Source organism: Marmota monax, unplaced genomic scaffold (genome assembly GCF_021218885.2).
Source record: "Marmota monax isolate L192 unplaced genomic scaffold, Marmota_monax_Labrador192_F-V1.1 WCK01_AAM20220418_F8-fsc00031, whole genome shotgun sequence".
NCBI classification, from domain to species: Eukaryota; Metazoa; Chordata; class Mammalia; order Rodentia; family Sciuridae; genus Marmota; species Marmota monax.
In genome coordinates this window covers 16,536,459-16,551,335 of record NW_026695197.1, presented here as the reverse complement: position 1 = coordinate 16,551,335, position 14,877 = coordinate 16,536,459, and the positions used below count along the sequence as shown (strand labels likewise).

The window sequence follows — 14,877 nt, the reverse complement described above, 5'->3', positions numbered from 1 at the left end:
GGAAGTGGTGCTGTATTCCCGTGGTGGGCGGCTGCTTCCCCTCTGCTGACCCTCTCCCGCCTCCTCCATCACAGCCTATGAGATTGTCATAGAAACGGGCAACGGAGGCGAAACCCGGGAGAACGTCTGGCTCATCCTGGAGGGCAGGAAGAACCGATCCAAAGAGTTTCTCGTGGAAAATTCTTCCAGACAGCGGGCCTTTAGGAAGTAGGAACAGGGTACCCACAGGAAAATGGGTGGGGAGTGGGTGGGAGACGGACCCCAACAATCTCCCTCCCCCTCAGGGGGAGCCACAGGTCTACAAGTGGTCCTAACTAGCAAGAACTTATTGAGAACCTACTGTGTGCTAGTTCCATGCTACCCACTGCAAACACCATCCCAGGCACACAGATGGAACTTACTTCCTGCTTCCTCAGAGCCGCCTCCGAGCTACTCAGCTGCTTGGACCGTCTCCACCTCCCCACTAACTCCACTATTCCTGGCTTAGTCCATTCAGGCTGCTGCAACAGAATAATCTGAGAGGTGACTTGTAAATGACAGTAATTACTCAAAGTTCTGGAGGCCGGAAGTCCAAGATCCAGGCACCTGCAGATTCAGTGTCTGGTGAGGGCCTGACTTCTGGCTCATAGACAGCCATTCTCCCACTGTATTCTCACACAACAGAAGGGGTGAGGGGGCTCTCTGGTCTCTTTTCTATAAGGGCACTAACCCCATTCATGAGGGCTCCACCCTCGTCAATTTCCAAAGACCCTATCTGTAAATACCACTGCACTGGAGTTTCAACATATAAACTTGGAGAGGGCATAAAAGTTCAGTCTTCAGCAGACTCCCTGGCTACCAGGACAAATTCTGATTTCCTTAGACTGGCACTTACAGACCACTGCTGACTGCCCACACTCCCACCTTCTCCATTGCCATTTCCCACACTGAACCCAAACTTCACCCATGCCAGAATTTCCTCGCAAACACCTGCATATCTACACCCCACTATTCCCATCTGTGACTTTGCTAAGACAGGTGTGCATTAGGGAACGCAGTAGGCACTCAGTAAATGCTTACCTACTTCACAGGTCACAGGCAGCTCATTAGCCACACTTTGTTTCTTTCAGGGGTACCACAGACACATTCGAGTTTGACAGCATCTACTTGGGGGACATCGCCTCCATCTGTGTGGGCCACCTGGCCAGGGAGGACCGGTTCATTCCCAAGAGAGAGCTGGTCTGGCACGTCAAGACCATCACCATCACCGAGATGGAGTATGGCAATGTGTATGTACAGTACCTCTAATGCAGCATGGGCCAGGGGTGTGGGGAGGTGTCCCTCCCAAAGCCAAGGCCACCCCATTCAAGAGGCTTACAAGGTAGGACAGGAAGGAACAGCTGTTCTTGTTTTGGAGCTATGTGAATTATTTATCAAACTCCGGAGGCAGGGGACTAGGCTAGATGACCTTGGATGTGTTCAGCCTCTGACTCCAGGGAGACTTCCTTGGAGGAACACTGAAAAAGCCAAATAGTGCCGGATTGCAGGGCCTTTCCTTGCCCTCCCATCCCTCCCTCTGCAAGGACACAGAAATATCACAAAGATCAATACTTACATAGTCACAGTGAGAACATCTGTGGATGGCACAGGGACCAGAAAGCAGCAGGGTGATCCAACAGCACCCCATCCTTTGGGCCCCCTACTCCTCTCATTGGGGTATTTAGGAGATAGGCATTTTGGGAGGATTCAGAGCCTTTGTTACCTGGGCAACATAGGCACAGCTGTCAATTTGTCTAATTAAAGTCACTTGGAACCCATAATAGCCTGAAGGCTCCAGAAGGCCCGGAAGACACCAAGAAGAACCCAGGCAGGAGTGGGAATAGGAAGCCAAGGTCAAGCTTGGCTGGTGCTGAGTGTGCAGCCTCCTGCCACATCCCCTCCTGGGGCTGTGGCATTCCACACACTGGAGCCTTTCCTGCACCTGGGAAGGTGGCCATAGCCCCCACAGAAGCAACACCCAGGAGAGTCCCTTGTCTGCAGGCTCCGGCCATCAGGAACCCAAGCCTCTCAGAGCAATATCTTTCCACACTCAGTTTGTGACCAGCAAGTCACAAGTGCCCTGCATTTAGCTCCCTTCATCAAGGCTTCCCCTTTTGGAATTGGGCTGTTAAAGGGTTCTGAGCTCCAAGTTTCTGTCTTAGCTTGGGCTGCCCTAACAAAATATGGTGGCTTAAGCAATAGACATTCATTTGTCCCAGTTCTGGATACTGGGAATCCAAGATAGGAGTGCCAGCATGGTTGGGTTCTGGTGAGGGTTCCCTTCCTGGTTTGCAGATGACTGCCTTCTGGTTGTGTCCTCCCATGGCAGGGGACAGCTCTGGCTCCTCTTTCTCCTCTTTTCAGGTTGCTAATCCCATTGAGGGTCCCACCCTCATGATCTACTCCTAGTTATCTCTTAAAGGTCCTGTCTCCAAATACCATCACAATGTGGGTAGGGCCTCAACATGAGTTTGGATTGGGGGAAACATTAGTTCATAGAAACTTCCCTCTTGGGCTGCAGTATCATTTGTTGCTCTTTTAGAGAAAACCTAGCCTGAGGACAATCAATCCTGCGGGAGTAGGGTAAGGGGGTGGGGGTGGGGGTTGGTTTTTGGGTATGGCTTCTCTGGCCAATCCTGATGAGGATTCGAAAGCTGGAACTTCAGTCCCAAGAGTTCAAGACTCAACCAGCAAGTTAGGGCCAGGTTAAATCCCCTTGGGCTGCCCAGAGCTGCCTCCTAACCACAAGGAATGAGTTTGCTGATGCCTCCTCTTCATGCCCCCAGATAAACAAAATCAATTAATAAGAGAGTCACCACTCCAGGTATCTTTAAACCTACAATGTTGTTTGTGAAAGAAAGAGAGAGCTAAAGACCCCTACGCCTCCTGGTCTCTTCCTACCCCAAGAAGAAGGAAAGGTGAGGTTCCCACTCCACGGTTCTGAGGCCAGGTTGTAGGATTCATGTATCCAGTTGAGAGATGCAGCCTCTCCCAAGTGAAGCATCTTCTCCTGCACCCTCAAACTGGGACCCGTTGTCAGTGTGTCCCCAGGGCTACAGGAGGAAGAAGAGGTGAATGTGGGAGTGGTTTCTTCCTGAAGTGAAAGAAATTCAGAGAATCTGGGCCCCTGGACACTGGAGCTGCCGTCAGACAGCTTGTGACCTTGAGCAAGTGCCCATCACCTCTCTGTGCCTCACTCTCCTTTGGGAGAGAGCTAGATGCCCCCTGGAGTCTAACTAGAGGGGAAGGACAGCAGGAGTGCCATCCTGGGGTGCTTTCAGAAGTCTCCCCACCCACTGCTTGCGTGTGTAGGTCTCAAGTCGTGGTTCCTGAGGAATAAGAAACTCCCCCACCCCCTAGAATTATCACCTTCGTCCTCAGTGCAACTTTTCAGGTGGGTCTAATCATTGCAGCTGGTTACATGGCGTCTTTCTAGAACGTACTTCCATCTACACTAGAAAAGACACTTAGCACCGCGAATGTGCCCACAGTTCCTTTCCATCTACCATGTTAGCCATATTTGAATTTCCATGAATTTAATCTCAATCTCTTATAAGCACAATAACCTCAAATTTCCTTCCTCCGATCTTTTCCCATTCTCTGATTTTGCCTTCACCTTTTCTCTTTCTCTCCCGCTTTGATATCCTCAGGATTTTGGTGGAAGAACACACAGAGAGTCTTTTATCTATTTTTTTAAAATCAGAAACCTCTATTGTTTTATCGCAATAGCCTTTCTAATACAAAATTATCATCAAAATTCGAGTAACACGGAAAAGTAGGCAAAAGAAAGTAAAATTTCTGTCAGGCCCTGCCAGCCAGTGTTTTGGTAACTCCATTCTCTCTGGCATTTTCTAATACTTCACATACACCATGTGCACCGAAGGGCGATCATTTTGCCCGTGTTTTTACGTAGCGATTGCTTCCTGCTCATCCTCTACTTTGGCCTCCACTCTTACTGGCCACCCTATGCTCATTTCTAGCTGGAGCCTGGACTCCACCAAGCCCTTGAGTCACATTATGGGGATCTTCTAATTATGTCTATTAGAAAACATTTCCTTATATCTACATCAGGGATTTTTTTTTTAGCCATCAAAATAATGAATTAAATATGTACCAGATGACTTGGAGAAATTCCCAGGAAGTATTGTTGAGTGAGAAAAGCAAGATGCAGGAAAACATGTCTTCTATGAAGCTGTTTAGTCAAGGGAATACTGACATCCCCATATGTCTGTGTGTGTGTGGGTCTGGGCATGGTTGGGTGGAATGGGGGGAAATTTGGCAGGCTGCACCCTCAACTGTTACTTGGGTTATTTGAGGTAAAGGTGGGATGCTAGAAGGAGGGAGAGAAGAGGAGGTAGAGCCAAGCGAAAAAGAGAAAGAAAATGAGTACATTTGGGAAAGCATATATATGCTCATACAACTTGTGCATTTACATAGAATTATGGATATTGGTAGGCATATGCATGAAGAAATACATTTTAAAGCATTCTTAAAACAAAGAATGCAAGTATATCTCCCTCTAAGCAATTCTGGAATGGAATAACAATCCAAATATATTAAGTGATAAGTTGGGGAAAGAGATCTCAAAAAATAATCAAGATTTCCTGTGAAGCATCTTTAAATGGCTTGCTCTTCAGGGCCAGACGCCCCTGGCTCTGGGTTACCTGGAGCAGTGACTTTTCCTCTTCAAGCCTTAGCTCCCGCTTCCATAAAACGAGAGGATAATGTTTAGGGTTGTTGTGGGAGTTAATGAGATGCCAAATGCAGAAGACCAAGTTCTTTGTGCTGTTAAGAATGTTCGTCTGAGGGCTGTGGGTGTAGCTCAGTGGTAGAGCATGTTCTTAGTGTACTCGAGGCCCTGGATTCAATCCCCAGAACCAAAAGAAAAAAGGAATTTTTATCCAAAATAGATGTTTTAGTCAGGTTTTTGTTGCTGTGACCAAAAGTCCTGACAATAATGACATAGAAGAGGAAAAGTTTATTTGACGATCACAATTTCAGAGGTTTCATGATGGCCAACTCTATCTCTCTGGGCCTGGGATGAGGCAGAACAACATGGCGGAAGGGCTTAACAAAGAAAAGCATCTCAGGGCATGGAAATCAAGAAGCAGAGCTCTCTCTGCTCACCAGGGTCAAAATATAAACTCCAAAGCCATGCCTTGGTGATCTACTTCTCCAGCCACACCCTACCTGCCTATAATTACCACCCAACTAGTTAATCCATATCAGAGGATTAATCCACTGATATGGTTACAACATTCATAATCTAATGATTTCACCACTGAATGTTCTTGCATTGCCCCACACTTGAGCTTTGGGAGAACACTCCAAATCTAACGCATAACAATAGGGGTTTTTCCTCACTGGATACACCTTTCCATTGCTTCATTCCTCAAGTGGGCCCATGCATAAAGAAATATGCACATGCTCATTCACCAAGTGCCATGACTGCTCATTTCCAAAGCTGATAGAAATATTAGCAATTTGGCGTGGGAAGAATCCATACCAACTGTTCATTCCAAACCTAGGGAGCAAGAAGCAGGGAGATCAGTTAGGAGACCTTTGACATTCTCCAGGTAGAAGAGCGTGGTAACTTGGACCAGAGCAGGACAGACAGACAGATACTGGGTAGTTTTTCCAGTGAGCTCATTCTGGGTAAACTTTAAAAATAGAGTCAAAAGCTTTTGCTCATGGATTGGATATGGAGTGTGAAGGACAAAGAAGTATGTAGAAGAATCAAGGTACAACTAGAGGATGCCACCTCACTGCAAATGTGAACAAGCCCCAGACTCACAGCTTATTGCAGACATTTCCAGCCTCATGATCTTGGGCTGGAATCTTGGGAGGAAATTATCAATGGGTGGGGGAGGGTGAGATCCTGGCTGGTGTCCCCTGAGTCCCTCTCTCTCCCATCCCTCTGCCAGGTACTTTTTTAATTGCGACTGCCTCATCCCCCTCAAGAGGAAGAGGAAGTACTTCAGGGTATTCGAGGTTACCAAGACAACGGAGAGCTTTGCCAGCAAGATCCAGAGCCTGGTGCCCGTCAAGTATGAGATCATTGTGACGACAGGCTATGAGCCAGGGGCGGGCACCGATGCCAATGTGTTCGTGACCATCTTTGGAGTCAATGGGGACACAGGCAAACGAGAACTAAAGCAGAAAATGCGCAACCTCTTTGAGCGGGGCAGCACCGACCGCTTCTTCTTGGAGACCCTGGAGCTGGGCGAGCTGCGTAAGGTGCGGCTGGAACACGACAGCAGTGGCTACTACTCGGGTTGGCTGGTGGACAGGGTGGAGGTCACCAACACCAGCACGGGTGTGGCCACCATCTTCCCCTGCGGCCGGTGGCTGGACAAGTCTCGGGGGGATGGGCTCACCTGGAGAGACCTCTTCCCCTCTGTCTGAGATGCCCTCCACGAGCTTTCCTGCCTCCACCTGACATTCAGCAGCCACTCCTGAGACCTCTGGGGACAGGGACCCGTGGCCAGCAGCCTCTGAGAACTTCATGGTCCTTCAGAGGCCACCATGTGTGGTTGACCTTTTGTGGAGTGCTGCTTTCCATTGTCCTAGTGTCTTGGACCTAAGGAATCATAGTCATCATGTGTCATATTCCATGACTGCACAAAAATTCCTTTTTGTGTTTCCTTTTTCTCAAATAACAGTGGTGACCAGGCTAGGACTTGCTGCAGGGTATGGATGGAAAATTGGGGCTTCACCCAGGGGAGAGAAGTGGGGAAGGAGAGGCCACCAAGATGGTGTATTTTAAGCAAAAACTAATTAACACTTTTTTCCCAAAAAAGCTGGGCTAATTAAATTATTACAAACCACACCCCACAAAGAACTCATCTTAGCATCTCCTCAGTAAGAAAAGCATGCCTTTCCTCAATTTTAATAAATCCAGTGGCAAATGGAGAAAAACATCAGAAGGAAGTGTTTATGGGGGATTTATGAGCCTGTGAAATGTAGATAATTCTTCCCCTCACTTTACAGAGAACACCTGGGCAAGGGCCAGCTGGTTAGCCCAGTCCGTGGCAGCACAGGGGGGACAGGCACCAGCTGATGGGGGACAGCACCTGGAGCAGCCTGGTATATCTGAGAGAGTCAGTTAGCCAGTGCTCCCTGTGGTTCTCTGTGGGCAATATTTGGATGATAAGCTGAGGTATTAGGAACAAGATGAAGACCTTGATGCAGAAGCCGCAGGAAAACTGCACACTTGTGCACGCACATGGATATGCATGTGCGCAGACACATGCATTCACACAAGCACCTACATGCACACATGGCCCCCCAACTCTCCCTGAGAGACAGTCACAGAGTCAGGCGACAGACAGCCAGACTCAGCAGAGCTCAGGCTCTAACGTCTGATTTTCCTGCAGAGAGGGGCAACAGGAAGAGGAGTTAGGCCAGGAAGTATTCCACCAGGAGAGGACCAGTTTACCCTGCAGTGTCGCCTGTGCCCTCTACCCCAGAGAGGTCTACACTGTCAGTGAGGCTTCATGACTGCAGCAAGCTCAGAGAGCTCTCAAGGATTTCTTGGGCAAAGGTAAAATGCACAGGCTCCGGCACCCCAGCTCTGTAGCCATGAGACCTTGGGCACTTCATTTTGTCTCTCTGGGCCTCAGTTTCCTCATCTGCAAAACAGGGAGAATACTGATAACACTTACCTCATAGATTATTAGGAGGACTAAATGAGTTAACATGTGTGTGGTTTGAATGCAGCACCCACACTTAACAGTGAGTGTAGCCATCAGGTCAAACCAGCTATCCTCACAGGACACCAGGAGAGGAAAAGTGACCCTGAAGCTACTGTATTTCTAGCCTTCATTGGAGCTGGCTCTTCCCCTGGGCCTGGATGAGAATTCAGACAGCCTTGCCATTCCTCTGGACTCCATTAGGTCACAGAAAGTCCAAGGAACACTCGAAGTTACAAAGTCCACCTCTATTCTATAACTGAATGTCCCTAATAGACACACCCAAACATCAAACCTAAAATGAGCCTCTTCCCAGTCCCCAGATCAGCCTTGAAGTGAGGGAGAACTGAGAATGTGTGTTTGTGTGTGTGTGTGTGTGAGTGTGTGTGAGCACATATTGGTGTGTGTATGTGCATGGGTGTGAATGGTGTGGAGGGTGTATGCAAGTGTGTATGAGAAAGCCCCGCCTCTTTCCCCTGCGGGGCCTCGCCTCTCCTTCTCCTGCCTTTGCCTCCAGACTTCTGACTCCTCCAGAGGAGGGACAGGAGTGAGGGGAGGCGGCTCCCTAGTTAAGTGGTAGCTGTGTGGCTGATGTCTGTCTTTCTGGACTTGGTGGGCATTTGGAACTTGTCCCACAAGCACCTGTGTGGGTTCATCCCCCGACACTGTCTTCTTGGTTGAGATCTAGTACACCCCCAGGGCCCTACCCCACCCCCACCCATCTGTCAAACTCTGGGCCTGCAGGCCTCTTATTCCTCTCTGTCTTGAGCTGCCAGCCCATCTCTCAGCCCTGCCATTTTTCCACAGGGAGCAGGCCACTGTGTCCTCAACAAAGGTGGACACAAGACCCTCTCCAAATAGCCCTGCAAAAGCCCCAGCCACTCCCTTTGGGCTAAAGGGCAGCCAAAGGGAAGGGGGTGCTCTCAGCCCCCAGTGACTCTCTCCGAACATCCCATCCTCATGTCCATTGCCCCCTCCCAGCCTGTCAGGCCCCATCATAGTCTGGAGGGGGATGCTCAGCTCAGAGTCCAAACCATTTTCTGCCATGTCCCAGCAAGTGCTGCCTCATGGTTTCGCTGCAGAATGTGGCATCTGTTGTCTTCTTGATTCAGTCAAAACTGGTGTGGAAGAGCTTCGCGTTCTCCCGACAAACACTGGTTTAGTGTTCCGAGGATGCGCAGGCCTGGCTTAAACACACCCAGGAGCTCAGTCAACTCCATTGCCATCCATATCTGTCCGTTCCCTCTACTTTCCTCAGAGGGCTCATCAGGATCTGCTAAGACTCTTGCTGTGAATGCTCCATGTAAAAAAAACAAACAAACAACAACAACAAATCCTCTTACTTCCTTTGGTTTATTCAGGTGCACTTGGTTACTCCCAGCGCTCCTCTCCCACCTGGTTCCTCAAGTTCCTGAGACCTGGGCTACTTCTACCTTGAGCAATTTGCCCACAGCTCTGAGCCCAGCATGGTACCTTCCAGCAATGCTGCGCACATTCCTCTGTGTGCCTCTGCCAGGGCGGCCCCTCTGTTGCAAGTCTCCACCCCTCCATCTTGCTAGGCCCTGTGCTTACCTTCTTTAAGTCTCAGCTCAAGATCTCCACTCACTTCCAGAGTTTCCATTATCCCTCCCCCAGGACAGAGGAAGGAACAGCCTCTGTGCCCACATCTGTGAGAGATATTTTGGGATTTCATGCCACCTCATTGATTGTCGAGAGCTGCCCTGGATGCAGACGCCTTTAAGCCCTGATGCATGGAGTTCTGAACAATTATTGCATTCAGTCTGGCATGGTAGTGCCAGGTCGCAGTAACTTGGGTGTAACCCCAGCTCAGCTAACTAGGCGTGGCTTCTGGGGTAGGCATCACCAGCTGGGGTTGAGTTACACTCACCTGTTCCTTTGTAATTCTACCCCTTTGCCCTTTTTGGGATAGAATGTTTCATGGAACCACCTTGTGTGTCCCCTATATAAGAATAAAGAATTCCAGTGGCTCTTTCTCTTTCCATGGACCCCTAAGGTAGCAGAGCCGTCCCCGCATTATTGAAAAGGTACTTCTGTATGTTTGCGTGCTTTCTTTGTTGTTTTCTTAAGTTATTGGAATAGCCAGATTTTGTGAACCCAGTGTTAGGTCGCCAGCTAGGATAAATGGTGATAATGAATCTCTCCAACTAGAGCATGAATTTTAAGAAGGGCTACATTGACTCCATATGTGTAGCTCCAGCACTCATCACAGGGTCTGGTGCATAGTTTATACACTAAATGTGTGGTGGATGATGGATGGATGGATGGATGAGTGGATGGATGGATGAGTGGATGGATGGATGAGTGGATGGATGAGTGGACGGATGGATGGTTGGGTAGATGGGTGGGTGGATGGATAGATGGAGGGGTGGATAGATAGATCAAGGCTTAGAGACCCATTCCAGCTCATCATCTCTGGTCAGAATACTTGCAAAAGCAAACCCTTCCTGATACCTCAACTCTTTGCCAAGAGGCCCTTCTTAGCCAGTCTAGGTAGGTTATTTCTCCAGACGCCTATTGTCCAAGCTTCTAGCAGCCTATTTCTCCTTTAATGAAATTCCCAAGTTCATGATCTTCATATTTCAAACTCCTCAAGGCACACAATTATGCACATTCAGTGGTGACCCCAGGGATGCATAGATGAGAAGATCGTTCAGGTTGTCCCCATTGGATCCTCAGGGAGCTCCTATGTATTGTTGGGGCTGGGGAAGGACAACACCATTAGCCCTGGTCTGGCCTAGAAGTCACTCCTGGCCATTCACTTATTTCATAAACATTTATCAAACATCGTAATATGCCAGGCAAGGCTGAGGATACAGTGCCAAGAAAAAGAGATAAAAATCCTAGCTTTATGGAGCTTATATTCTTCTTTTAAGCATATAAAGCAGGGTTTATTTAAAAAGGGGTAACATAGACTTCTCTCAAGAGGGAGATGGGGGCCATACCTGGTATCCTGGTATCCCAAGAAGTGAGGGCATTTTGCCTTTTTTATATGTCCTAGGCTCCCTTTGATGGAGCTAATCTAACTGGAGGAAAGAGGTGTTAAAAAAAAAAAAATAAATAAATAAATAAATAAATTTAAATAAATAAACTCTGTGGCACATCAGATGGAAATACATGATGGAGAAAAACAGAGAAGACATGCAGGTGGGGGTGGAAAGAAGGGGGCTGCAACTTTAAAATCAGATGGTGGAAAGTTAACAGTGAGTAAAGGAATCCATAGAGGAGAGGAAATGACGTCATGTCAAGATATGAAGGGAGGGCTGGGGATGTGGCTCAAGCGGTAGCGCGCTCGCCAGGCATGCGTGCGGCCCGGGTTCGATCCTCAGCACCACGTACAAACAAAGATGTTGTGTCCACCGAAAAACTAAAAATAAAATAAATAAATTCTCTCTAAAAAAAAAAAAAATTCCAGATGGATTAAAAAAAAAAAAAAAGATATGAAGGGAAAGTTCTCCAAGCCAAGGGAAGAGCAAGGGTAAACCTGGAATGTTGGAGGAAGTTTACGGAGACCAGGTGGCAGGCGCAGCATGAGCTGGAGAGCCAATAGGAGACAAGGTCAGAGTGCTGGTAGGCCCCATAGGACCTCTAGGCACCTGAGGGTCTCTGCTGTGTGCCCTGAAAGAGAGGGAAGCTGTTGGGAGACGTGAGTAGAGAGTAGCATCGTCTAACTGGATCACTCAGGCTGCATGCTGAGGACACAGTACAGGGCGGCACCAGGGCGAGCTGACGGGAGGCTACTGCAGTGATCCAAGCAAGAGATGAAGACAGTTTGGAGCAGGGTGGTAGCCGCAGAAGAAGTCCAAAGTGGTCAGGTCCTGAGTCTATTGCGAAGACACAGGATTTGCTGAGGGGTTGAGTGTGAGATGTGAGATCAAGAAAGGAGTTGATATTGTTAGAAACAAACTTTACCTGTGCACCTAGGAGAGTGGGGTTGACATTCCTTGAGATGGAGAAGACTGTGGGGGAGGCAGTGGTTTGGGCTGTGCTTATTTTCTTGTAGGTGAGGGGAGGGTCGGAGATTTAGATGTATGTCTCTTAGATAGGCGGTAGGCACTGGTGGGAAGGCATTTGAAGTCAAGCACATATTCAAGGGAGAGATGGGGCATCTGTGATGACATACTCTGAGGAGAGGACTCTTCCCAACTCTTCCACTTTCCCAAGTATCCCTAAATACCCCTGGAACAATGCCAAGGGCCAAGGACTGTGTCTCAGAGACCTGGGCCTTAGGAGAGAGGCATGCTCTAGAGGCTGGGTTCAATGCCATTCTCACTTTCTAATTATGTGACCCTGGGCAAGTTATGAAACTGCCTGTGCCTCTTTCCCCTAAAATTGGAGATGATTCTAGGGCCACAGAGATTCCTATAAAGAAAAGTGTAACCAGCTCAGCATGGTGCCTGGCACCCAGGACGGGCTTTGTGAGGGCCAAATGTCATCAGCCTCAGTACCCGCCCTGCTACTCACTAGATCAGTGATTGGATGCTTCCCAGGCCCTTCCTTGCTCTCATAAGAAGAAGGCTCTGAAGCTGAGTCTTTCTCTTTTCCAAGAGAGAGGCAACGGTCTTTGGGAGCCACCCGCCCACCACGGTGGAGGAAGAGGCTGCCAGGTGGCTGCCAAGACATCTTCAGCCTCAGGAATCAGGTGAAATGGGGCTAAATAATAAAGGCAAACACTGACTCTGGCATCCTCTCTGCTTCCTCTTCCCCGGGATGCCCACAGCAACCCCACCCCCACCCCATCCTCTCAACACACACACCTTGATGGTGTCTTTCTGATGTCTCCAGTCCTCCCAAAGCTCTGGCTCTAGCCCATGCAGCCTGCCCTTGGCAGACAGCTCCCCTGTGCAGGGAGCTCTTTCTAGCAACTGGTGAGACTGAGCACATCCTTCTTCCCTTCTCTTCTGGAAAACCCTCTGCCAGTGCCTCAGCATTTGCAAGACATCATGAGAATGCCCTTAATCAGAGCTCTGAGTACTCCCGCTGCAAGCCTGGGCAAAGGAACATTCCAGCTCAGCCTGGGCTTCTGGGTTTTGACTACAAACTAAGCTGCTAGCGTGTATGGAGGAGAGCTTCAGAGATGTCTCCCAGTTCTAGGTCACTCACATATAGGAGTTTGTTTATTTGTTACCAAGTATTGAACTCAGGGCACTTGACCACTGAGCCACATCCCCAGCCCTATTTTGTATTTTATTTAGAGACAGGGTCTCACTGAATTGCTTAGGACCTCGCTTTTGCTGAGGCTGGCTTTGAGCTCGCGATCCTCCTGACACAGCCTCCTGAGCCACTGGGATTACAAGCATGTGCCACTGTGCTTGGCTCACATGGGAGTTTTGAACCTGGCCTCCTGCATATTTTCCCATCTCTCTGCCCAAAGCCACACCACAGTCCGGGGGAAGAGGCCCTATGGAAATCAGCCCTGCTGCCTGCCCCGCTGAGGCGCCGCCTCACGTTCTGCTCTGCGTTGCCCTGGCCTGCTGAAGACCCATGTGAGAAACGTATTTTCCAAAGTTCAGACGGCTTCCCACATCTGAGAAGCAAGAGTGACAGAGACACATGCTGGGGTCTCGGGATGCAGAATGGAGGTGCTCACTCCCAACATTGTAAAGCCCCTTAATCCCACCTCCCCTGAGCCTCCTGTCCCTCACCTGCCCAGAGTCTCTCCTCGAGCTCTCCAGAGAACAGAGTGCCCTGCGTGACAGGATGGGGTCTCTGAGTGCATGGTAGTCACTGAAGGAGATGTGGAAAGGATCCCAGGATCTTGTTAGATTCAGCCAGCACCCCTGATTGCTGCTCCCCCACCCCGGCGTACAGATTTCTTCATTCCTAAGACTCTGGCTCCTTCAGCCCTCTGGCGTGAGTTTTATTCTCTCTGCTGATGGGTTTCATCTCGTTCGTCCCCCTTTATCTTATAATATTTTTCTGATATCTCTTATCTCCTGGGCCCAGCAGATTTCGGATATTAGCGCCTCTTATTCTTTTGTAGTCTTTTAAGTGAAGCTTCAGAACAAATAAGTCAAGTCTAATCTTCAAATATAAATGTAGCTATTTCCAACTTTAATTTTCTGCATTCTGGACTTTGATAAATACATTTTTTAAAATGAAAATTAAGCATCATTCTAATCCAAAAAAATTTTTTTGAAATCCAAAATGCTCCAGAATCTGAACATTTTCCAGCCCTCATATGATAGCATAAGTGGAAATTCTCACATCTGACTTCACATGATGGGTTGTAGTCAAAAGGCAGGCACACTTAAAATGTTATAGAAAATGACCTTCAGGCTGTGTGTATAAGATATATATGAAACATAAACAAATTTTGTAGTTAGACTTGGATCTCAGCTCTATTATACCTCATGATACACACACACACACACACACACACACACACATGCAAATATTCCAAAAATCTAAAAAAAAAAAATCTGAAATATTTTGATCCCAAACGTAATTTTGGATAAAGGATACGCAATCTGTATGTATATATAGCTAATGCTTTATGTATTACTATAAGCTACCTCAGACTCTTAAAGCCTCAAATTCAGAAACATATAAATGAACATATACTTCCAACACATCTCTAATTTTTAATAAAATAGGTAACGCTGACTTATGCAAAGAAATGAGAATCCAATAAGAGTGTCAGGTACCAGTGAGGGACCAGAAGCTAGTCTTGCTCCAGAGGAACCTCCCAGAGCCAGAAGGTACCCAGCTCTGTTGATGGTAATAGAGAGTGGGAAAGAGCCCCTTCTGTGCAGAAGCTGTTAGGAAGCCCTGTGCTAGTGCAGCCTTCCGGTGTCTGGGAGTGGAACTGGGGGCCAGAAAGGACCTCTGACTCACCAACAGTGGCAGAGGGCAAAGCTGGTTTTGCCACAGCCTCTGATCCCTCCACATGCTGTAAAGTTCCAAATGGGACAATCTTCTACACAGAAGCAATGAAGGAGGTGAGAGGGTGGAGCATGGTAGTGGGAAGGAGAAAAGGGATAGGAACCTGGAGTCTTGTAGAACTCATTACCTGCCACATTCCATCTCCACCAGTTTAAAGGCCCCTTTCATCAACATGGCCCTGGGGTTATTACTGGTGCTACTCTGGAGCCTGCATTTTTGACTGGGCACCTCCTTCTTCCTTGGGGGCTCCTGGGGCACTAGGAAA

At 48.3% G+C, this 14,877-nt stretch overlaps 1 protein-coding gene across 3 annotated transcripts in view; it reads left to right on the top strand.

Moving 5' to 3' along the window:
* The window catches only part of Loxhd1 (lipoxygenase homology PLAT domains 1), a 135,267-nt gene extending 128,844 nt beyond the window's left edge, over positions 1–6,423 (top strand). For all 3 annotated transcript variants that reach the window (XM_046428446.1, XM_046428445.1, XM_046428444.1), the window contains 3 exons: positions 75–207; positions 1,110–1,268; positions 5,943–6,423. In XM_046428446.1, the coding sequence (XP_046284402.1) occupies positions 75–207; positions 1,110–1,268; positions 5,943–6,423 (773 nt within the window). The remainder of the gene's footprint in view (positions 1–74; positions 208–1,109; positions 1,269–5,942) is intronic.
* The last annotated feature ends 8,454 nt before the right edge of the window (positions 6,424–14,877 follow it).